The 25,279-nt window shown below is 47.2% G+C and overlaps 1 protein-coding gene across 1 annotated transcript in view; it reads left to right on the top strand.

Annotated features, from left to right (window-relative positions):
* The window catches only part of DCDC2 (doublecortin domain containing 2), a 188,265-nt gene that overhangs the window by 66,128 nt on the left and 96,858 nt on the right, over positions 1 to 25,279 (top strand). Inside the window, exons 5-7 of the mRNA XM_004462055.4 lie at positions 3,124 to 3,270; positions 4,899 to 4,953; positions 15,049 to 15,211. Of these exons, the coding sequence (XP_004462112.1) occupies positions 3,124 to 3,270; positions 4,899 to 4,953; positions 15,049 to 15,211 (365 nt within the window). The remainder of the gene's footprint in view (positions 1 to 3,123; positions 3,271 to 4,898; positions 4,954 to 15,048; positions 15,212 to 25,279) is intronic.

Raw genomic sequence — 25,279 nt, 5'->3', positions numbered from 1 at the left:
TTCCTTTTTTTCCCCCTTAATGGAAGATTTTTTTTTTCACTGCCTTTTTCTTTTTGGAAAGAAGTCCCCCACCTCCACCCTATTCCTGACTTTTGTGGGTTTTTTTTGTCTTTTTTATAGATTCTTAAAATTAAAAAAAAAAAGATACATAGGTCATACAAAATGGAAGATTATTAATATGTCACTCTACACTACTGTCCATATTTTGCTTTGGTTGTATTTTTGCCTTTATCATCTTGAAACATTAACATACATTTGTTCAGTTTCAAAGAAAAACAGTCATATCTGCAATATTACCCATGTTCTTATTTCACATGAGATTTCACTATGCTATACAGTGAGGGCAGGGATTTTTAAAAATTTAAGATTTATTTCTTCTCCCCACCCTTGTTTTTTTGCACTCGCTGTCTGGTCTCTATGTCTGTTGTTGTGTGCTCTTCTTTCTTTTTTAGGAGGCACTGGGAACCGAACCCAGGACCATCCTGTGTGGGAGTGAGACGCCTAATTGCTTGAGTCCCCTCTGCCCTCTTATAAAGCATTTGATGGGCAGACACGCCCCGGGTCAGCAGTGCCTGTTTTTGTTTGGAGATCTTGCCCATGGTTTGGCAAACTACAGCCCATAGCATATTTTAGTCCCCTGTTTTATTTTTATTTAATTTTTTAATTTTTACAAAAGCTTTAAATTACATAAATGTTAATCAGAAATATAGGGGGCATCTTTTATTTCTTTAAACACAAATGGGAACACATGTAGGTACCTTGATTTTTTTTCACCCCTTATAATAAATAGCTCTTATTATTTTTAGTGCCTACAAAGTAGTACATTTTATGGGTGTACCCTAATTTATTTTAATAGTCTCCTCTTGATGGAAATTTAGGTCATTTCCAATCTTTTGCTATTACATGTACATATCTTCCTATATAAGCAGAATTTATCAGTCGACTGAAGTCTAGAAGTTGACTTGCTGTGTCAAGTGGTGTATGCATTTAAAATTGTGAATAGATACATGCAGGTGCCCTGCAAAGTTTGTTCTAATTTACACTCTCACCAAAAAAGCAAATAGGAGGATCTATTTTTTCACCCATTCCACTGTACTATCAAACTAACAATCCTTTCATCTTTTCACTTATTTTGGGTAAAAATAGTACTTCATTGTTTTTTATTCTACTTATTTATTTAATATGCAACATCTGTTGATCATTTTTTGTGCCAGACATTCCAAGTGCTTTACATTTTTAACTTAATCAACTTTGCAAACTGATGAGGCAAGTACTCTTGTCATTCTCTCTTTTTTTAAGAAGATTCTTTGTTTTTATTTTTATTTTTTTTTATTTTTATTTTTATTTTTTTTAAGATTCTTTGTTTTTAAATTTTTATTTATTCTCTCCTCCCCTCACCACCTGTGCTCTGTCTGCTCTCTCTGTCCATCTGCTGTCTGCTCTTCTGTATCTGCTTGTCTTCTCTTTTTGCTTCTCTGTAGGAGGCACTGGGAACCGATTCTGGGACTTTGGAAGTAGGAGAGAGGCAATCCGTCACTTGAGCCACCACGGCTCCCTGGTCTGCCGTGTCTTTCGTTGTCTTTCCTCTGTGTCTCTTTTTTGTTGCATCATCTTGTTGCATCAGCTCGCGGCATGGGCTAGCTTGCCTTTACCAGGAGGCCCCAGCAACTGAACCCAGGATCCCCCATATGGTAGAGGGGAGCCCAATTGCTTGAGCCACATCCACTTCCTGAACTTCTCTTTTGATAGACAAGAAATGTGAGACACAGAAGGGTAGAGTAGCTGGGCCGGGATTCCAGCCTAGTCAGTAGTCTGGCTTCAGAACCTGTGCTCTTAACTATGAAGCTATGCTGCAAGTAAGAGCCACGTGTTTATATTCCACTATATGTGAACTGTCTGCCATGACCTTTGTACGTTTATCTTATTGATTTATAGGAACTCTTTACATGTTAGGGAAATTGGCTCTTTCTCATGTGTGTTTAAATACATTTCCAGTTTATCTCTTTTTTCCATTAGAAAATGATTGAAGATACCATTCATACATGAACATACATAAACAATAAGTAAACATACATGAACAATAGTAAAAGTTGTGAGCTTTCAAAACAAACATGCATAACATCATACAGGTCCAGTTTATATTTTTGATACTCTTTATGTTTCATTTTGCATAAAGATATTTGAATTTCGATGGCAGTCAAAATGATATAAGATATTTAATTATTGTATAAGATATTTAATATATAAGATTAGAAGTCCGAGGAATCTTTTTTTAAATGATTAACTTGAAATCCTTCCATGTACTAACACTTGTTTATAACCTTCAAAAATGTGCGTTATCTTTCTAGTTGAAGTTTCCTAATAGTCTGCTTTTTCCTGTTCTTTAAAAATTCTGTGGACGCTTTAAATCATCTGGTAAAATTTTCACTGTTCTTTTAATCAGTAACATATTAACTGCCGTTTGTAGCAGAAGTTTTACAGTAAAGGGAGGTTCTTGTGAAACCCCCTGATTCTGGGGAGATATATTGCTCGCCCTCTCGCCTGGGAGGGATGGCAAAACAGGAAAGAGGCTGGAATGCTGCCCGTTCTGCATGGCCGAGGCTGGGAATGGGCTCTTTGACCTCCCGCCTCTCACCTCTCTTCTCTGACCCAGTTCTGGGTTTGTTTGGATGCATTAGAACAGTCTGGCTGGAGGTTGTTCTCACCCAGAATGTGGCCGGAGGCTCTGCCACTGTGATGAACACACTAAGGAAATAAATTTTTAAAAGAGGCCACAAAATTTAAGTAGAGGAAATAATCGTCCGTGGAAGCCGAGCTTTATTTCAAGCACCACATCCTGCACAAGTTCCTTTTTTCCCTTCTAAATTCTTAGCGTGGCAGTAATAGGAGATCCTTGTGCCAGCTTGTCAAGCTCGTTGGGATGAAACACTCTTAAGGCTGGGTTTGCACTAGAATGTTGACACTTAGTTGAATTTAATGACTTTGAGACTTTTAGAATTAAGTCATTAGAGGCGTAAGTAATAAACCACATTAAGAACAGAATGCTTTTATTTACTTCTGAATTTTAAGCAGTTCTTATAATGCCTGTTAAAATTCTAATGGTTGGCCTTACTGTTTTGGCAGACTTTATACGCTAGAAGGAAAACTTGTGGAAAGTGGGGCAGAGTTGGAGAACGGGCAGTTTTATGTGGCTGTTGGCAGAGATAAGTTTAAGAAATTGCCTTATAGTGAATTGCTTTTTGACAAGTCAACAATGAGAAGGCCTTATGGGTAAGTCTTTGTCCTTATTCGTGTCACATGTTTTGGTTATCACTTAAAATATCACTGTGTCTTTTGCTGACCATGAGTATGGCTTATGTAAAGGACAGTCTTTCCAGATAAAATAGAAAGCATGTAAGACATAAACTAGTCTGGGTTGTCTTGATGGGAGATTGAGAGCTTCTGCACAAACATATAATTTTTGAGACTCTATGAAAGACTAGATAGTATTTTATCTTACCATACACAGAACCTATAATAAATATAAAGATTTAGTGTTGTGAAGAAGAGATAGGGCATGAGCTTGTGCAAATAAATAGAAAGGCTGTGTATGCATTTGAAACATGCAGATATTTAAGGATTACACTTTTAATTGCACTGTGAAAGTTTTTTCTCTGTGAAATGTCATTTATTTGTGAAAGATGCTTTATTTCAGCCACAAAGGGGCCGGGGCCCTGGCAGATGCCGGGATGCCTCCGTGTCCTGAGATCCATCTCTGCTGCTTTTTGTAGAAATTCAGTGGCCACTTTGCCACTGGAAACCAACATTTTTTGTGGTTGTCTTCTGCCAGGGTGGGTGGCACTTGCAGAGATAGAGCAGCATGTCACCAATTTGTTCTGTATTAATTCAGAATTTGTATAGCTCTATGGAGAGGCAAGCCAAAGGGTTTCTAAATGAGTAAGAGATGAGATGGAATTTCAGGGGCGGTGTTTGAACTATGTAAGAGCACTTGGTTTTCCAGTACTTTAGAATCATTTACCAGCAGACTCATTGCTAGCCATCCTTAGCCATCCATGAAATGGAATCCTTTAACTTTCTGCTAAGGAACCCTGGATTAACCTGCTGTGAGCTACAGTGTGGACTTGAGGGTAATAAGAAAACTATACGCACGTTGGCCTTTCTCATACAAACAGTAATATTTACTCCATATATATGGCCTCCTATTTTTTGGAGAGGCTGCATAAAGTTGGGTCTTTTCCTATTAATATAGACATCTGTGAAGTAATTTATTCTTACAGTCTAAGAGAATTTTTAATTTTAATTTTTTGCTGAGAATGGCTGGTTTAAAAACTCTCTGAATATAGCAGAGCAGAGGTAGCTCAGGGGTTGAGCACCTGGTTGACCAGATGAGGTCCTGGGTTCAATTCCTGGTACCTCCTAAAGAAAAACGAAAAACCAACAAAACACCTCTCTGAACATAAACACCAACATTTTACTCTTCTGCTTCTCTATCAGAGATAGACATGGCAGATATTATAAAAACAAGGGAAGTGCATTTTTTTAACTCAATTTGGCAAAATCATTATTTAGCCTGGGGAATGGATTTTCGAAATGCAAATAGAAAATTTTAGAATTCAAACAGGAATGCTATGAAAATATTTGAGGTCTTACTAAAAGTTTATTTGTAAGCAAGCATCAACTAAAATAGTATAGTTTGATAGTGAAACATTAGAACTCTTTAGGAACTAAATTTGAAAAGTTTGTGGTATTGTTTAAGAAACTGGGAAAATATACAGTACTTTTTGTGAAACACAGATGTCAGTGAGTAGTTTCTTTCCAAGCTGGGAGGATAATTACTTTGCACTATGTATTATTTGTAAATAACATTCAGATTTCTAAATTGCAATTTGTTTCTACAGTCAGAAAGCCTCTTCACTACCTCCTATCGTAGGATCGAGAAAGTCTAAAGGGAGTGTAAGTATCAGATGCTTTACTAATTAATGTTCTATATTTCTATACGACACAGAGAGACTGTCCTTTGGGTTTCAATTAAATATGAAGAAATAAAACTGAGCTGTCTTGTGGTATATAGGCAATTATATGAGACAACACTAGAACTTTAATGCTACAATTAAGGCCCTCAAACAGAGAACTAACACTTAAAATATGTGGCTTTAAAATCAATATATTTTTTCCATATATATATACCTGATGTACATGGTTGAAATTGAGCCCATAATACGTGAAACTATAAGGGATGCTGGGCTAGGTCATGTCAGCGGTCTATCCAGTTTTGCTCTCTCTCTCTGATGAAAACCAAAAAGAAGGTTTTGGTAAGAAAATGGGTAATCTTCAATTGTATTCCTTCCAAAGATTGAGTATCATTCCAATTATTTAGTTGCCCATCCATTTTTTAAAAAATTTATTTTTTAGAGCGGTTGTAGTTATACAGAAAAATCAAGCAGAAAGTAGAGCTCCCATTTACTTCCGCCTCCCAGTTTTCCCTATTATTAACATTTTGCATTAGTGCAGTGCATTTGTTACACTTCGTGAACTGATATTATTATAATTATCAGTTAAAGTCCATAGTGTACATTAGGGTGTACTCTTTGTATCATCCAGTTCTGTGTTTTTGCTTGTGTTTTAATTTTTATTGGGGCAACATGTATGCAACATAAATTTTCCCATTTTAACGACTTTCAAGTATACAGTTCAGTGGTGTTAATTAGATTCACAGAACTGTGCATCGTTACTAAAACTTTTTCGTCCATTTTTCACTCATTTATTCTTTACATTCATTAAACGCCTTTGATGTGGGAAAGATGACAGGCCTTTTGCAGGTAACTTCTTAACCTGTTTGTATTTTCAGTCCACGCCCCTTGGGGGATGAGCTTCATGTCAGGCTGGAGTCGCGGCTGGATGGGCCGTTCTGGTCTTTCGATTGTGTCTCCTGAGCAGTGTTGACCAGAACTGATTTGACCGTCTCCCCTCTGAATTAACTAAGCAAAAGTGCTTAGTAAAATAAGTGATTTTGGGGCAGTTCTACTATCTGCTAGTGGTGATTTAGATGTCTCTCTCCCTTCCTTTTCTGTTAGTTATATCGTGTAAAACTCTTGAAACAAGAAAAATAATTTTGCATACTGAGTGGTGCTGAGCTCAGCACAGCAAGCCGCTGTTTACTACCCGCTCATTGGCTGAGACTGTTGTCCTGTTTATGGGCATCGTCCTTGACCTGAAAACAAAAAATGTAATTGAAATAGAGAACGTAGCTTGAAAAGGTAACTCAGAAGCTAAAGCTAAACCCCAGATAGGCGGTGAGATTAGCAGATTAGGTGAGCGAGAGAGAAGGGAGGCATGGTGGGTGACAGTTCATGGAAGAAGCAGAATTTGGAAGCTCTGCCTTAAAGGTTCCTTTAAAGGCTGCGTAGAGGAAGGGGCTCCAGGCGGAGAGGAAGGGGGCGTCAGGTGGAGGAGGGGGTGTCAGGTAGAGGGAGGGGCTTCAGGTGGAGGGAGGGGCTCCAGGTGGAGGGAGGGGCTTCAGGTGGAGGGAGGGGCTCCAGGTGGAGGGAGGGGCTTCAGGTGGAGGGAGGGGCTTCAGGTGGAGGGAGGGGCTCCAGGTGGAGAGGAAGGGGGCGTCAGGTGGAGAGGAAGGGGGCGTCAGGTGGAGAGGAAGGGGGCGTCAGGTGGAGGAGGGGCTTCAGGTGGAGAGGAGGGGGCTTCAGGTGGAGGAGGGGGTATCAGGTAGAGGGAGGGGGCTTCAGGTGGAGGAGGGGCGTCAGGTGGAGGAGGGGGCTTCAGGTGGAGGAGGGGGCTTCAGGTGGAGGAGGGGGCTTCAGGTGGAGGGAGGGGCTTCAGGTGGAGGAGGGGGCTTCAGGTGGAGGAGGGGCTTCAGGTGGAGGGAGGGGCTTCAGGTGGAGAGGAGGGGGCTTCAGGTGGAGGAGGGGCCTGCAGGTGGAGGAAGGGGCTGCAGGTGGAGGGAGGGGCTTCAGGTGGAGGGAGGGGCTTCAGGTGGAGGGAGGGGCTTCAGGTGGAGGGAGGGGCTTCAGGTGGAGGAGGGGGCTGCAGGTGGAGGAGGGGGCTTCAGGTGGAGGGAGGGTCTTCAGGTAGAGAGGAGGGTCTTCAGGTGGAGAGGAGGGGGCTTCAGGTGGAGGAGGGGGCTGCAGGTGGAGGAAGGGGCTTCAGGTGGAGGGAGGGGCTGCAGGTGGAGGGAGGGGCTGCAGGTGGAGTGGATGAGTGAGGGGAGCAGAGCTGTGCGGGGAAGGGGCAGCGGGCTGGCTGGTGTTAGGGGACCCTCGAGGGCTCGGCCCCGTGCCAGGCTCCCTACAGACAAGCCAGGTCAGCTGCCGTCCTCGCTTCAACACCGAGAAAAGGAAGCGCAGAGAGGAGACGTGGGCCTCCAGGCAGCAGGTGGCCGGGGAGGGCGGAGTCCAGAGACCCCCTGGGCTGTGGGTCTGGCCCCGGGAGACAAGGAATCCTGCAGGCCGACGGGACTGGGGTCCACCCAGGCGTGGAGGGTGAGGCACCCGAAGCCGTGGGCGGTGGCGGAGCTTAGAGGACCTTGATCGCCACGACGAGGCGTCCAGTCCTTGTCCTTGGCTGCAGGGCAGCTGGTGAGCGTGGGCGGTTAGAGGCGTGAGGCTTCAACCCATGCCCTGTCTAGGAAGGCCGCACTTGTTTTTAAACGTGGAGAAGACTTGGTGGGGTGGGAGGCCTAGGAGCTGCCTAGGGAGGGGGCAGAAGCAGCAGGACCTATGTATCCATACGGAAATAAAGGGCTCGCTTGGTGATCCGGTACATGGGGATGATGGACAGGTTGGAGCCAGATGCCACTGAGGTTTTTCAGCTAGTTTGCCTGAAAAATGGCAGCACTATTGACTTTCAAGACGCTGAGCTGGAGGTGCCCTGGAGAAATGTACTTGGGCGGCGGACTTGGCCCAGTGGTTAGGGCGTCCGTCTACCACATGGGAGGTCCGCGGTTCAAAGCCCGGGCCTCCTTGACCCGTGTGGAGCTGCCCCATGCGCAGTGCTGATGCGCGCAAGGAGTGCTGTGCCACGCAGGGGTGTCCCCCGCGTAGGGGAGCCCCACGCGCAAGGAGTGCACCCCGTAAGGAGAGCCGCCCAGCGCGAAAAAAAGTGCAGCCTGCCCAGGAATGGCGCCGCCCACACGGAGAGATGACATAGCAAGATGACACAGCAAAAAGAAACACAGATTCCCGTGCTACTGACAACAACAGAGGCGGATGAAGAAGATGCAGCAAAGACACAGAGAACAGACAACCGGGGTGGGGGTGGGGGAGAAGGGGAGAGAAAAAAAAATACTTGAAAGCATCCAGCGAGCATTTGCACGTGGCAGAGGTTGGAGGCTGAAGGGGATGTTGGGGACAGAACCATTTGCAAGATGATCCTCAGGATGGTTGTTGCCTGAGGGCAGACAGAGGGTCCCAGCCCTGCCTGGAGCCATGCCGTCCTCCTGATGGAGTGTGGGGGGGGGCTGGACCAGCCACACTGGCCCGACGCCCCAGGTACCCTAGAAGAGGAGTGAGGAGACCTGTCCGTAGCTGAACAGCGGATTTCAGCCACCACACAGCAGAGACCTGGGAGTGACGGCTCCAGCCTTGTATCCTGTCCCTTGCTCTTCTTCAGCACCTCGTAGGGGAGCCCCTAATGGGTGCCCCGCAGACACCCGCTCTTCCTCGCAGTCCAGCTGGAGGGCTGGTGGCTAAATAGGCGCCCTGTGTCTCTGAATGCCGAGCCAGGCTCTGGGGGGTGGGGGGCCAGAGCTCAAGGCTCTGGAGTTGCCGTCACCGAACGGCAGTGAAGCGTTTGCTGTCCTGGAGTTGGGACTCTCTCAGCGTCTCACTTAGATGGCGCACGTGGGTCCTGCTTTCACAGCGCCCGCGCTGGGAAGTGTTTGCAGAGCCTGGACCGGGCCAGCCCGCTCCGCTGATGACGACCGACTGGTTTCCCCGGTGCTTGGCGCGGGACCCCGCCCCAGGGAGACGGTGACGGGCAAAGAGACGTGCCGCGCGCACTTCCGGGGCTCCCAGGCCACTTGGGGAGATGAGCGTTAAACCAACGAGTCTGCAGATAAATGTAGAATTAGGAAGAGTGAGCAAAATGAAAGAGAAATGCAGAGGTAGATGAGAGGCAACCCAAGGAGAGCTCTAGAAAGGCTTTGAGGAAGTGAGCTTTCAACAAAGGCTCCAGCTAATGAAATACATTTCCAGGCTATGACTTTTAGAAATGACGGGACAGCACAGCGTGCCCCTCTGGCACAATGCCTCCCAGTCCTCCATACATCCCTCCCTCCCTCCTTCCCTCCCTCAGTCATCCTCCACTCGGAAAGTGTTTATTGAGCACTTACTAAGTGCCAGGAACTGCTCAAAGCCTGGGAGTACAGCAGTGAACTGAAGATGGCCTGGGACCTTACAGGTGTCTTATTCTAGTGTGTGTGTGCATGTGTGTGCATGTGTGTGTGCGTGTGTGTGCACGTGTGTGTGTGCAGGGGGAGGGAGGGAAGACTGTTAACTGGAACAAACTGGAATAACGTAATTTCCGGCGGCGGTAGGCACTCTGAGGAAAATAAGTGGTGGCAGGGCACCATTTTACACGCAGTTCCTGACCGTGAGCATCCCAGGATAGGAAGGCGCAGTCGTGCAGGGGTGGGCGAGGGAGAAGGGTGCTGCAAGGCAGAGCAGCGGGGGCCCAGGGCCCGGGGCGGGGGGCCTGGCACGTGCGGGGGAGGGAAGGGGGCCAGGGCGGCCGAGATGGGTCGGGCTGCGTGCAGGGCTGTCGGCCAGGCGGGGAGATGGGGTTTCTTTTCCTTGGCAAGAAGCCACTTGAGGGTTCTGGGAAGGGACGGCACCATTTGATTTAAGAGCTCCTTCTGGCTGTGGTGTCTGCAGAGAGCTGGGCTGGAGTGAGAGTTGAAGCAGGAGGCCGTGGGGTCTGGGCAGGTGAGGCGGGGGACGTGGCCCAAGGGGCAGGAGTGGAGGTGGATGCCCGTGAAGCAGGAGGCAGGGGAAGGCTAGAGTCCAGGCAGGTGAGGCAGGAGACGTGGGCCAGGTGGCAGGAGTGGAGGTGGATGCCCGTGAAGCAGGAGGCCGTGGGGTCCGGGCAGGTGAGGCGGGAGATGTGGGCCAGGTGGCAGGGGCGGAGGTGGACGTCCGTGAAGCAGGAGGCCATGGGGTCCAGGCAGGTGAGGCAGGGGACGTGGGCCAGGTGGCAGGGGCGGAGGTGGACGTCCGTGAAGCAGGAGGCTGTGGGGTCCAGGCAGGTGAGGCAGGGGACGTGGGCCAGGTGGCAGGGGCGGAGGTGGACGTCCGTGAAGCAGGAGGCTGTGGGGTCCAGGCAGGTGAGGCAGGGGACGTGGGCCAGGTGGCAGGGGTGGGGTTGGACTTCTGTGAAGCAGGTGGCAGGGGTGGAGATGGACATCCGTCATTCTTCTTTGAATACCTTGTAACTGTCTGTCATCACTGATCGATTCATCCCCCAACAGATATTTATTGAGTGTATATTATGTCCTAGGCACTGTTCTTGTGCTTGTAGTTATGCAATCCAGAGAAAAACACTAAAAACATATGGCGCTTACATTCCACAGGAGGAGATAAACGAACGAATGAACAAAAAATATATTAATCAGGGATAAGCGTGAAGGAAAATACACCTAGATACAGAAGAGACAGTGAGAGAGCTTGCTCTGTTTGAGAAGGCGTCTTCTCTGTCACATTTTAGCAGAAGTTCTCGCAAAGCCTGTTTAGTGACTGACCGGCCGGGAGTCCAGGGAGAAAACATGTAGACAAATCGAAATTCACAATATTGATTTTTAGTAGAAGGATTCTTTTACTCCTCTCCTTCAATTCATTCCCAGGAGAATGGACGCATTTTATAGATCCACTGGTTGGCTCTGAGGGGGTGCGAGTGAAGGCGGTTGTGTGCGGAGACCCAGCAGAGACCTTGAGGCCGCACTGCCAGGGCTTGGGGACCCCGAGCTTGAGGTGTGACTCAAGGGGGCGCGGGACTGGATGCTTAGACATCACTGCTTCCCCAGCGCTCCAGGAACGGCTCTGCTGCGTGAAGGGGCGCGCGGGCGGAGGCTGCGGGGGCCGCAGGGGTCCCTGGTGTGTGACTCAGAAGGTCCCCCCCGTGGCGGGGAGCGTGGCCCGCGGGGGCCTGGGGGACACAACGACGCTGCCAGCGGCGCCAGGACGAGCCCAGAAGCCGCCCCTCGAATGGGCCGGGAGAGCCGCGGAGACGACAGGCGCAGCGTCGTTTCCGCCGTGGCCCTGGCCTTAAAAGCAGAAGGAAGCGGGAGCCGCGGGGCTGTGCCGAGTCTACAAGCTGAGCCGTGGGGGAGGCGGGTGCCCCGCGGAGCCAGCGCGCCCCCTAGCGACGCAGACGTGAACTCAGCCGCGCGGGCCGCCGGCCACGGCCACGGCCGCCTCTGCTCTTGAGTTTGCTGTCCCCACGAGAGACGCGGATGGGGCGAAGCGTCCCACGGGGCCTGGTTCCCGCGGGCGCCCGCGAGGCGGAGCTGCCGCGCTGACTCCCTGCCTCGGGCGCGCGGCCTGACGCTCCTCCCGGGCCGGCTGCTTTAGGCACCCGCGCTGTGCAGGTGCTTCTCCTCTCCCCGAGGTGGCGAGGCCTTGGCGGAAGGGAAAGGCGAGGCCTGCGGAGCCACGTCCCTTCTCGGCCCTTGGCTCAGGGCAGGTGTGCATCTGCGTTAATTCTGTTACCTATGAATTGGTGATAATTCACACACAGTTGGGCTTTTTTTTTTTCTTTTTCTGATCATTATTAGTATTTATGTGGTCTCAGATCACGAGGTGTTCAATAATATCATTATCAGCTGGCCAGCTCTGTGCACCCGGGAAGCTTCCCTGTCCCCTCTGCCCCATGTATGTTGGGATGTATGGACAGAGAAAGAGAGGAAGACTATGTATGTACCTGTGCCACATGTGGAAGCCCGCAAAAAGGAAAAGAATCCTCTCTGCCACTCTTTATATTTATACGTTATTTACATATTTTATGCAATCTATATAATACGATGAATAAATGATATGAATATGTAATTTATATTGTTATGTAATTACACGTTTATTTAAAATTTATGAACACTTTAGATGAATCACTCTAAATTATTTCCAAATTTCTAATTAAACAACCATTCTCCCTTTCGTTCAGTTTAGTTGAGTTCTTACAAAGTGCCTGGTTTGTCACTCAGTAACTGAATGCAATAGTTTCACTTACCATCGATTTGCCTTATGTATTTATTCGAAACAAGTCTTTCTTAATGCTCAAAAATCACCCATTAAAATCTCCGCGGCTCTCCCGGCCCATTCGAGGGGCGGCTTCTGGGCTCGTCCTGGCGCCGCTGGCAGCGTCGTTGTGTCCCCCAGGCCCCCGCGGGCCACGCTCCCCCCCACGGGGGGCCTTCTGAGTCACACACCAGGGACCCCTGCGGCCCCCGCAGCCTCCGCCCGCGCGCCCCTTCACGCAGCAGAGCCGTTCCTGGAGCGCTGGGGAAGCAGTGATGTCTAAGCATCCAGTCCCACGCCCCCTTGAGTCACACCTCAAGCTCGGGGTCCCCAAGCCCTGGCAGTGCGGCCTCAAGGTCTCTGCTGGGTCTCCGCACACAACCGCCTTCACTCGCACCCCCCCAGAGCCAACCAGTGGATCTATGAAATGCGTCCATTCTCCCGGGAATGAATTGAAGGAGAGGAGTAAATGAATCCTTCTATTAAAAATCGATTTTGTGAATTTCGATTTGTCTACATGTTTTCTCGGTGGGCTCCCCGCTGGTCAGTCACTAAACAGGCTTTGTGAGAACTTCCACTAAAATGTGACAAAGACGCCTTCTTAAAAATAGCAAGCTCTCTCACTTTCTCTTCCTGTATCTAGGTGTATTTTCCTTCATGCTTATCCCTGATTAATATATTTTTTGTTCATTTGTTCGTTTATCTCCTCCTCTGGAATGTAAGCGCCATATGTTTTTAGTGTTTTTCTCTGGATTGTGTAACTCCAAGCACAAGAACAGTGCCTGGGACATAATATACACTCAATAAATATCTGTTGGGGGATGAATCAATCAGTGATGACACCCATTAAAAATCAACAAATGTTGATTTTTCAGATTATATTAATCACCAGGTACTCCAGGGTGGGCCTTCAGCTTCTCCCTTGTTATATATACCCTTCTGTGAATAAACACAACGAGATCCAGGGTGCCTCATTTACCAGCTTCCATCTTGGACCTTGCAAGTTCAACAGCGGCTCTGAACATTCTCGTAGGCAGGCTAATTGCTTGGGAAGGGTTGTACCTCTCATCCGAGGCTTTAAAAATTTTAAAATTCCCAGGATAAAGAGATTCCATTGAAAACAGGCTGGAATATGAGACCTGCCTGATGATTTGGGAATCTACATTATTATTGTATGATCTATTTCCGTGGTCAGGCAGTTTATGACCTTGTGAGAAAAAAAATCATTGGAAAAGAAAAAAAGAGCTCTGGTTGCAGTTAATGAAATAATTAAATGGAAACTCTGTTTGAATTGCAGTTGGAATAGGAAATTATATTTAAAAAGTGTTAAAAAATTTGGACAAATTTTCTTGCTGTTAATACATCTATGCATAATTCATTTTCTTGTAGGCTATGACAAAATAGCATAAATAACTTCATTTGTAAAACTGAGAGTTTTTCTATTCTTAAGTCTTAATTGGGTGATGGCTAAAACTGTTTAAATGCCTCTGCATGACTGAATATATAAATGTTTAAAATGAGCAGTTATAATAGGTTTCTAGGCAGAACTGTTTATTTAATCTTTTTACATTTATTTTCAGATGCTAGCATAGTACAGATGTTGCATAAAGATTGCAACCAATATGGTATGAGTTTAATATGATTTTTAAGACAAAGATATTAAATCTCTGCTCCTTGGGGAAAGCTCTCTCATACTCATGGGACAAATATGATAGGCCAGGCACAGTCCTGCTTACCTTCTAAGCTTTCCCATTTCATGCACGCGGTAGACCTAAAAGCGAGTATATTAACCCCATTCGAGGAATGGGGGAAATTGAGATTCAAGGAAGCAGAGAATGAGTTAGCTGAGGACCCCGAGGGGCTTAGCCTCAGAGCAGTGGCTCTGACCCAGGTTTTTTGGGTCACCAAAGCTTGCATTCTCTCTGCTCCCTGCAGCCTCCCACCTCTCACACTCAGGTGAGTTTAACACCTGAGCCTCCGTGAGCCAGGGCTGGCCTTTCACTAGCAGGGCCAAGCAGTGGTGGAGGGCCAGCCCGCTGTGCCCAGAGCGCTCGCCGTAGCCACCGCTGTAGCGGCTTCATCTGCGGGGGACAGCGACGGCCCCGACACTCCACCTCCCCCCGGCACTGAGGTGCCCACTGCTGGCAGAGGCAGAGCCTCCACTGCCAGCGGCCCGCGGGGACCTGGTCCCGCAGGCTGCACGGCTGCCTCGGGGCTGAGCTCCTGCACCGTGTCTGCTGTCACTCTGGGCTTGTGATGCATGGGAACCACAGAGGTCAGCCATCCCACGATTAATCCCGGAGGATGTCCCCAGGCACAGCGTGCGCCTGCTTGTAGGAGGCACCTCTCCGTTGACCCTGACAGCAGTAGGGCATGCTGTCCCGCTCCCTCTGCCACATGCCTGCCTGATTCCTCAGCATGGTGCAGGACTGAGGGGGTGCCCAGGGCAGGGGACGGGCTGCCCAGCCTCCTTTCCACACCTCGGCAGCCGGGACAGATGCCAGTGATCACACGGGGGCGGTGAGGATTAAAGGAAATAGTTCTGTGGATGACCTGCTATATGTTAAGTTTATCTACTAAACAACCGCCAGCTGTTACTTTTGCTTCCTTCCTCTGCTACACCCACCTTCTGCCCAGGGGAGGATAATCTGGGGTTGGGGTCTGCGTCAGAGCGCACAGTAGGACAAGCAGCACAATACATCCTGCCCTTCTCCCGCTCTGCACCCTTCGCTGCCGGCGAATGGCCCATTTCCTGGGAAGTACTTCGGCAGCTCGTTAGCCAACCGTAAGGATCTGATCTCTTGCCATTTAGGGAAACGACCGTCAGTCTAAGTCAACGGTGGGATCCAGTGACAATTCATCTCCTCAACCCCCAAAGAGGAAAGGGAGAAAAGACGACGTGAACCCAGAAAAGCCCACGAAAGCGAAACAGAATGTGAAGCTAAAGAATTCACCACAAACAGTTGCAAACAGTGGTAAGTTTATTGGTGTTACTAATGATTTCTATGGCTAGCTTAAGGCTGTGATACAGTTTTTACTTAATAGCCCATTAATTTTCCTGGGCCCACAGAAGGCATTTCTTATTGTCAATTGTGAGGGTTTTCAAGAAAGGATTTTTGTGTGTGAGGGAAGCTGCTGCTGTACTTGCTCAATTTGTATTTGTAGTTAGGTGTTGTGCCATAAGGACATTTGTTTTGGGGTCAAATATTTCAAGTGGTGGCCGTATTAAAAAAAAAAAAAAAAGGAACGTTTACCACCTTCTGCTCTGATGGCACTCTGTTAACATTTTAACCAACTGCTATCGATGTGTTTCCCTTATTTGTGTCCACAACCCTTGTCCACATTTACTAGGATTTATTTTTCATCACAGATCACTTTTCCAGACTTTGACTAATTCTGGTAGTTAAGAGAATGCTAACTGCACACAAAACTTTACTAGTTATGTTGTTTTATCTTTTATCACCAGGTGAGAGATGATAAAGAGTATTAATTTTTTTTTTTTCATTGACACAAGATTTCAGGAATACACTAGGTTTTTGTGAAGAGGGACTATTTCTGCTCTCATTCCAAGCCTGTTCTCAGGGGGGTGAGTGCGTGAGAGTAAGAGATGCTGTGGGGGGAAATGGACTTGGCCCAGTGGTTAGGGCGTCTGCCTACCACATGGGAGGTCCAAGGTTCAAACACTGGGTCTCCTTGACCTGTGTGGAGCTGGCCCATGCGCAGTGCTGATGCGTGCAAGGAGTGCCCTGCCACGCAGGGTGTCCCCCGCATAGGGGTGCCCCACGTGCAAGGAGTGCGCCCTATAAGGAGAGCTGCCCAGCGCGAAAGAAAGTGCAGCCTGCCCAGGAGTGGTGCCGCACACACGGAGAGCTGACACAGCAAGATGACGCAACAAAAAGAAACACAGATTCCTGTGCTGCTGGTAAGGATAAAAGCGGTCACAAAAGAGCACACAGCGAATGGACACAGAGAGCAGACAACTGGGGAGGGGGGAAGGGGAGAGAAATAAATAAAAAATAAATCTTTAAAAAAAAAAAGAGCCGCTGTGGGGAGGGAGGGGTGGCTGCTTGTCCATCGCCCCTGGGGTCCAGGGTGGGACATGGTGGGAGCCCAGGAGGCGGATGGATGGGGTAAGATTACAGATTCACGGACAGAGCCCCTTCCTCTTCCAGGGTGCACTGGCTGGTTTAAAACTGATCCGAGGCGTCGCCTTAGAATTATAGCTAATGTGCGCTTCACAGCTGAGGGAGCCGGCCTGAGCTCTCGTGAGGGTTAAGACGAAGTTGTACAGATGATTAAAGAGCCAAAAGAAAAACGTTTGAGACCAGGTTAAAAGAACAGGCTAAATCAATGAACCAATGACACTCAGAGGCAAGTGTGGAAGGGGACTCCTGTCCTCAGTGATTTAAACGATGACGGTTACCTGGAAGTCAGGAGCCACAGATTCTTGTCCCTGTTCTGCTATCTTTGGCCCCATTATTTGTCTGCAGAAAGTGGGTTCAGGCTAAGCTTTATCTTTAAAGTTCTGTTTAAGTTTATACAATTCTTTTCAGTAGATCATGAAGCAGGAACCAAGTCGAAATGCAGTCATTTGAGCAAATATTTATTGAGAGCCTATTATGAGGCAGATACCAGTGATTTAAAAAAAAGTTAGCATGGAAGAACATGCCATTGCTTGAGCTTTGAAAGTAACAGAGGCTTTATTTTATTGGGTTTTTAATTTTTTCCCCTGAGATGGCTCTCTCGTCTGTTTGCTTGTTGTTTTTTACTCGTTGCCTTATTGTTTTTGCTTGTTTGTTTGTTTTTTTTTAGGAGGGGCGGGCACCTGAACTCAGAGCCTCCCATGTGTGAGGCGGGTGCTCAACTGCTTGAGCCACATCAGCTCCCTGTTTGTTTTTGTTTGTTGTCTGCTCATTGATTTTGCTCGATGTCTGCTCATTGTCTGCTGGTTGTTTGTTTGTCTTCGTTACGAGGCACTGGGCACTGGACCTGGGACCTTTTGTGTGGGAGGCAGGTGCTCAACTGCTTGAGCCACAGCTTCTTCCTCCAAGGCTTATTTTAAACATTATATACTAGACTGTGACACTTCCAAGGTCACAGAGTCTGTCTTACTAGTTTTTTCATCCCGGACAACTGGCTCAGGTCTGATACACTCAATAAATGAATGAATGATGGACATTAAAAATATGTCTCTGTAGTACTCTAAAATCCACTCAGAAACAGAACCCATTATGAACTTTTCATGAATTGTTTTTGATTAAAAGGCTTTGGTAGAACGTCATTTTTGTTGTTTTCTGTGAAACTCACACTAGCTTGTGAAAATCCCTGTCATTGTTTTCCTTTCCAGCTCCTACTTTCAGTAGCAAAAGTACCTGGAAAGCAAAAGGCTGCCTTAACATTTCCCTTCTTGAGAGCAACAAAACTGTGGTTAACACTGAGGCAAGGCGTACTTTTAAAATGTTTGGAAAAGATGGAGGCCCTCAGCTATTCTTTCCACACTTTTAGAGAATCCTGCAGTTGTGGATAGTTGCCCATTTTAAGTGTATATTTTCTGATGCACTTTGATACTTTGCAAATTTTAACTGCTGGATGTCATAGTTACAACTGCAGGGTCTTTTGAGTGAAGAATTTGGAGCCTAAGGATTTTTCCTAGTAGAAGTTTGTACCACTCATCTAGAAGCATATTTAAAGTTTACATGAAGCATTTTGCATCTTTTCTTTTTGATAGAACATGTAACCTGGGAAATGAATCTTGACTTCCAAAAACAACTTTTCCTGGTACAATGAAAGAAGGTATTGTGTAGTTCAGTAGATTAAACCATCACTTGATGCGTTTTTAAGCATATTAGCTTAAATCCATACTATTGAAATTTGAGCTATTTTTCCTTAATGGATCGTCCTCCAGATGTCTTTAGCTATAAAATGTTTCTAAATCATCACATAAAGTATCTCTTTTTTACTTATTAATTTAGCCTTCATATTCAGTTATTATTGACCCTGCTTTTTAAAATGCCCGTTATGTTAATAATTAGAAGCAAGGGCTGGCTTTTGGATATTCGTGCCTCAAAAGGGCTCTGATATAGGCAGAGCAATGAAGATTTGAAGCAAAGAGGAAGCAAAGGGTGTGGAAGGTAAGGATAATGAGCAAAAATGGGAGAATTTAGAGATGAGCTCTGTAGTTTTCCTACTTAAAGTATGTTTTTAAGTTGGCATTAAATAAGCTGTTCAATTTTATTTCAGAGGTTAAATTTCAGGATTAATGTGAATGCGATCATTTGAGAGCATATGTTAAATTGTGCAAATTTTTGACCCAGTGTTCTTTACCTTTGCAGTTTTGCAAAAGTCTTTGTAGACTATCTCGATTTAAGAAAAAGTAATTAAGGTTGTAGTCATACATTTTTGTTTTGCGATACTGCTATGTTTTGATAGCTAATGCTATATGAAGGAGCAGTGCTGTTATTAGTCTGTAGATGGCAATCTGGATCTGATTTTATTCCCACGCCCTCCTCCCTGCCGTTTTCTTCTTTTTTTTTTTTTTGACTGTTTCTCTCTAATAATTCAAGCAGAGCAGTGACATATTTCTTCAGGGAAACAAATTCCATTTTCTTTTGGTAGCCAAGATGTAAAGTAAGATTGGTTGGTGATTGATGAAGTTGGGTGTGAAATGCATTTTTAGTACTACATTTAAATACCAGCTTAACTGGCCAGTGCCTGTTTTTGTTATACTTCCACTTCAATTACAGTGCCTGTAGAGGCTGTTAACTAGCTACCCTTCCCACTATGAGCAAAGTAGTAATGATGATTGTTTTGAAGAAGCATTTTGGATAACTGATTGTATTCATTTATTATTTTTAATACGTGGCACATGGAAAAATTTCGCATTTTTAGAACATGCAATGTGCATTTCGGGCTCCTTCGAAATGTGGGCCCCCCTTCAGAGAGAATAGCCTGGTTTACATTGCTCCAGCTCATGTCGTATTGCTGATTATAAATACGCTGAAGGCAGAGTACTGAAATGCAAGCACAATTAAGTCTCCTCGTGAAGGCTGTGGCTCTCCGCCTCTCCCTCCACACGGGCACACACATGCACGCACACACGCAAGCCGTGTGCTGCTCGACGCAGCTCCTGCCTTCCTCCCGGTGTCGTTCTGCGATGGTTCCCAAAGCACCTGCGATAGTTGAGAGTCCTGATGAACGATAGGCAGCAGGTGCGGGGCCGCTGGAAGGCTGACTGCCCTTGAGCTGTCACGCTCTTGAATTTCCTAATAGCTACAACCTGCACGTGGTTCACCAGCGTGGCACTGAGCTTGAACCATGATCGCCATCCATCCCCAAGTCACAGCGGCGCTGCCACCTGAACCCCTTTGCTTCCGCCAAGTGCTCAGGCACTTGCATGGTTCTGCCACAAGAGCTGCTGAAGATAAAAGAGGATGCTCGTTTCCCAAGTGCTTGAACTTGCTCCCCCAAGTCTAGCTCTCTCAGGGGGGTTTGTACTTGCAGAAAACATGGTAGGAGGCACCAAGATGCTTTCACAAAGTGTGGTGCTGGTTTTGTGTAGTAAGCTAAGGTAAGACTTAGGATTTGTTGGTGTCTGTTGCCATCACATTCACCCTGGGACAGGGAAATGGTTTTATATTCCTTCATTGGTCTTTGTACCTCAATGGCAATGTGTGCATGTGGTCAAATTGGACCACATCAAGTACTAATACAAATTCTTAAGATGAGCCGTTTTCCAAGCCCTAATGAGCCACTAATCACAATGACGTATTGTGCAACAACAGTCTAGTACAGCAAGGGGTTTTAGGAATTTCTTGAGGGTTTAGTGTGGTAGGCAAATTCTACCGATAAACATGTTTCAGAATTTATTCTTTGCCATCTACTACAGTGCTGAGGGATTGAAAAATTGGGGGCTGCCTGAATACCAGTGAGATGTATGGGTCGTCTTGAGTGGAGTAAAATACTACTAGGCATTTCTAGAAAAGGATTGTTTCCACATGTGGCGCTCTTACAGACTTCATCCACTGCACTGAGAAGCACCGTGAGAGAACCATTCTTTTGCAGCTCATGTAGGGTTGAGGCCTCTTTGATAAATTCCTTTTGGGCCTTTTTAAAAAAAATATAGACCAGGACTGGGCTATGAAGAGGCTGTTTGTTTTCAAAAGAAGTGTCTGAGGAGCTATTGGATTGTATAGGTATTTCTAAACCTGAGAAACTCTAATCCAGAAATTTTTTTTTAAATAGTTGCTTTGGTACTCACATCACGTTCTCCATAGAAATAGCCCATACTATTCTGTGTAACTCATAATGTGTCTTAATTATGGCATTGCACTCAAGATACCTTACAAGGTACCCACTGTCCGCAGTAACGTTTCTAACGGGAAATGAGTTAGGAGCTGCGGTTCAGGATGCCCAGCACTCAGTGCCCTTCCCCGTGGCAGAGGGATTCAAAATAGCCTGCAGTCAAATCCCAGGTGAGGGCCAGGGGTCCGCCAGGGCTTGGGCCTGAGCAGAACGGAAGGGGTAAGCGGCCACAGCTGGGCTTACGGGGCTTGGGGCTGGCACGTGACTGAGGGTTGTGAGTAACTGCGACCCTGCAAGAGGATTCGTGGGGGTGGGTGCATCTTTATTTTCTCCCCCAGCTCCAGGGTTCGGCTTGCCAGACTCCCTTTCCCTAGATGCTGCAGGCACGCAGTGCCTCTTTCCTTGTCAGTCCACCGAGGACCCCGGCAAGTGTCACAGCATTTCCTTAATTCTCCTGCCCCCCAGGCCAGCTCTGAACCTTTCCGGTGCTCGCTATCGTACAACATGGATCCACACCTCGGTGTTTCTGGCACACCAAGGACTGAAGCCTGGTTCATCTACTTTTCAGAACTAAAACGGGGTCACCTTGGGAGCTGAGGCAGGACCTCAGTCAAGGCACGGTTAGGGAGGGGCTGTCGGGAATGCCCATGCGATGCTGGGCACGGGTGGGGGGTGGCAGGGTGCGGGAGGAGGAGAAGGCAGCCAGGGGACTTACTGCCCTCCCCCCTCCCCACCCTCCTCCCTCCTCTGCCAGGCCTGGGATGAAAGAAACCCTGGGGGGCCTGGTCTCAGGTGTGTTAGTGTCGGGGCACCAGGTGGGGCATTACCTGCTTTTTGGTACAGCCTTTCCTTGGCCATCAGCCACATGGAAAGGATGTAGATATGCACCCAGCTGAGGAACCCGCACAGAGTACACTCGGCGTGCGAGTGGGCATGCGTGTGCACATTTGCACATATGTGTGTGTGTGTGTGTTTGTGTAGGGTCAAGTATGCCTGTATCTGCGGTGACCATTAAGATTAAGGGCTACCAGTTGCAATAATGGTACACATTTTGATATCTATTCATTACAATGTCTCAATTGGGGCTATAAGTGGCATCTCCAAATCCTCAGAAGAGATGAAGAGCATTTGATTAGTTTTGCATATGGGGGAAAAAAGAGAAACCTCAGTTTACCCAGAGTGAAAGGGTGTGTGCCTGGCTAGTGATTTCTGGAAATTGCCGCACTGACGCGTAGCCGGCCGAGGGGTAGGTGCTCCCGTGCGGTTCTGATTTACCTGCTGATGTCCACAGGTCTGCGGGAGGGGGCGTCTCTTCAGCGGTGCAGACGTCGATGTGTTCTCACGTTCTGGGCTTATCTGAGAGATTTGGGGGGGTTCCCCGATTTTCTCCTCTTCCATTCTTCAGTGTTTTCATTTTCTGTTTGTAAAATGGGGAGAACTGATTTGAGACCCTTCTGTTTTGTGACTGATAGGAGTTAGTTCTTGCTAACAAGGAGCCTTTCCTTTTTCACAGTCCTGGCTGGTAGTGGTCTTCTCTCACACACCGCAGGCTGGGACTGAGTCTAAGTCTTCAGCGTCCAGAGCCATTGTTTTTTTTTTTTTTAAGGGTTTGGGAATCTTGAAGAAGGTGGATATTTTTAAGGCTGGCTTCTAGTTTATCTCTCAGAGGACCAAATGCTAGTTTTTTTAGTTACGTGAGTATCCTAAGACTTAGCCGAAGCCCCTCCTCCTCTGTGTTTCATGCGTCTTTAGACCTGGGCCCCCATTCCCTTTCTTGCATAGCCACTGGCATTTCTTCCGTGCACGTTTCTTGAGTGCCTCCCAGGTAGCATGCACTTTGCGCATCACCAGGGAGAACTCCATTTTCTCTCTTTGGTACTAATTGCTCAGCACTTACACATTTTCTTCCAGTTGTCCTAAGTATAGCTCCATCAAGGAATTTTCTTCGATGAAGTAGAAGCAATTTTCATTTTCCATCCATTTCAATGACCAAACTCCATTCACCACCCATAAGTGCCAAAATGTGTTTACTTTGTAAGCAGTGCCACTTTTTCCTTCTTGGTGTTAAGTCACCTCCTTGGCCTCTGTACTGATTTTTCCAGTTAAAAATAGCAGTATCTCACCAGAGAACAAGGCCATTTCTGCTTCAGTGTATTTAGAGTGGCATCTGGGACTATTACTACATGCTACTTGGTGTGTAAGAGAGGGAGGTTATTTCCCCATTCATCTAATGTACTGGGATTCCTTTGTAGACTGTGGCCTATTTTATATACGGATTCTATTTTTATTCTTTTCTAATTGCCTTTAGAGTAAGATATAACCTTTCCTGCAAGCCACCCTGCAGTGCCCCCATCACAAAGGGGATGAGGAGATTATATTTACAAAGTGCTTTGAGCTTCTTGGGTGTAAAGTTATTCATTTGTTCTTATTGTATACAATTGGATGATAAAACCAAATTGTCTCCGTGGAATTGGGCAAGTTTCCAGTCCCTGTAAGAGGACGTATGAACCTGCTGGAAGGCCTGGGTGTGAGCAGAGCTATCAGGCCCCTCCTGCGCCTTCTACACACTCAGAGCATGTGCCTGTTACTTGTGGACCCGTGCGAGCTGATGTCCCCCCCGGTCCTGGCTTTGCTGGATATAAGGCTGCCAGCCCCAAGCAGAAGCCCTTTTATGGAGGATGTTGGTGCCGTAGTGAGGACAGGACGTTTCCACCTAAGTCACGGGAGATGAGTGCGAGGTCTGGGCCGGGCAGACCAGCGGCCCCCGCTGCTTCACAACTCCCCGAGGTCACACGCTGCTTTTGGGTGAAGCTCTTCTTAGGGTGAAGCCTCTTGCCCAGGGAACTTAAGGTCCTTTCCTGAAGGGGGTTGCATGGAGTGGTGGCTTCACGGGCTCTCACTAGGTGTATCTTGTAATAAGAGTTCCATGCGCAAACATGAATTTAGGAAATATTGGTACACAATGTTAAGCAGGTTTCTTCAATACAGGCCTTCTCAGAGCCTGTAATATGGGACTATTTCATGCTTTTTTTTTTCCCCCAACTGTGGCTCTCTGTGACCGAGGAGCATCTGATAGGATTATCGTTCCCTAGAGTACATTTTGAGGAGCCTCGGTGTCAGGCAGGCAGGGTGTTGCCCACCTCACTGCTTCCCTGAAGCGTCTGCGATTTGGGAAAATTTCTGAAGAAAAAATGAGAGCCCTTCCTCTTGTGTGGGTCTGACCAGGTCAGATGCCGACACGACAGCTAACGTTTTCTGAGGTCTTGTGCCAGGGACTGAGCACGTTCATATTTCTTCTCCTTTAATCCTCCCAGCAGCCCTATGGGGTAGGCGTTATTATTATTACCACCTGACAAAGAAGCTCCAGCCCTGCGGGGTTCAGCAGCCTGCAGGTGCTCGAGCAAGTGGCCCGCGGTGGGAGCTCAGACGGGCGGTTCCAGCCTGCAGGTCCCTCTCTCGGCCGGTGAGACAGACACCAGACAGCCTGGCCCTGTGTCCTGAGCTGCTCAGGGCCCCTGTCTCCTGCCCAGTTGATAAGCAAACTGCCTAATAATCCACAGCTCCTTTGTGCAGAATTGGGACTAATACTGTATTTGTCACTTTTAAAGAATAGAGAAGATTGTTCAGTTAGAACAGGAGGCAGGGTCGCTGTTGATTTTGAGCCCTGCCTCACCTTGCTTGGGCTCCCTCACTGGCTAGAAAGGAATTTAATGGCATTTCATGAGGGGAGAGGGAAGGTGTAACACCCTCTGTGATTAAGAGCTGGATCCAGGGTCAAGTGAGGAAATCTCTTCCTCCATGACCCTTCTGCAGGGTAGGCCTTCCCTTCCCTTTTTACCCTCTCTCTCATATACCACACACACATACACACACACACACACGTGCACACACACATATACACACATATGCACCCACCACCGCCGTCACTCTCACCCTCCCTTACTCAGCACCTTGGGTTCCTCTAAGTTGCACCTGCATTCAGAGACCACACAGTCATTGACAGATAGATATGCACAGCTTGAATCGTGATGTTTCAAATTCTGGATCACTGGGGCAAGATTTCACAAAGGGTTCCCTTATGCTGGGTTAGCAGCCAAATCAAGCTCTTTCTAAAAACAACCACAAGATTGAACATCATCTTTCAGTAGGCCATTCTGAGATGTAGCAGCTGGAGAGTGGGGCTCTTTGCGTTGTTGCATTACCAACTTTATAGGGCAAAACCCCTGAGGTGGTGTGGCAGTTTGTAGCTTTTGTAGACCCCAGAAAATCATGTGCTTAGGGCTCATCCACTCCTGTGTGGGTAAACCTATGGTAGGTGGGACTTTTTGATTAAATCACTTCAGTTCAGGGCCTTTGATTAGATTGCATGACCCAGGGTGGGTCTTAATCACTGGAGTCCTTTATAAACAGAGGACTAAAAAGCTGCAGATAAAGAGAAAAGCTGCAGAGACAGAGAGGAACCTGGGAGCAAGAAGCCGAAAGCAGTGGAGCCTGGAGGAGAAGGTAGAGACCAGCAGACGCCACCACTGTGCCTTGCCACAGGAAAGGAGTCCAGGAACCTCAGCCACTGGTCCTTAGGGAGAAGAGGCTTCTCTGCCTTGTCATCCAATGAAGCCTTGATTTGGACATTTTCACGGCCTTGGGACTTAAAGCTCTTACATTAATACTTCTGGTATATTGCCTCACACCCGTTAGCAAACGAGAGCAGGTAGCCTATCCGTTTCATTGTTATTTTCTTGAAA

The sequence above is a fragment of the Dasypus novemcinctus genome, chromosome 22, assembly GCF_030445035.2.
Source record: "Dasypus novemcinctus isolate mDasNov1 chromosome 22, mDasNov1.1.hap2, whole genome shotgun sequence".
Taxonomy (NCBI): domain Eukaryota; kingdom Metazoa; phylum Chordata; class Mammalia; order Cingulata; family Dasypodidae; genus Dasypus; species Dasypus novemcinctus.
Note: the sequence above shows the minus strand (reverse complement) of the source record. Positions and strands in the feature narration are given on the sequence as shown.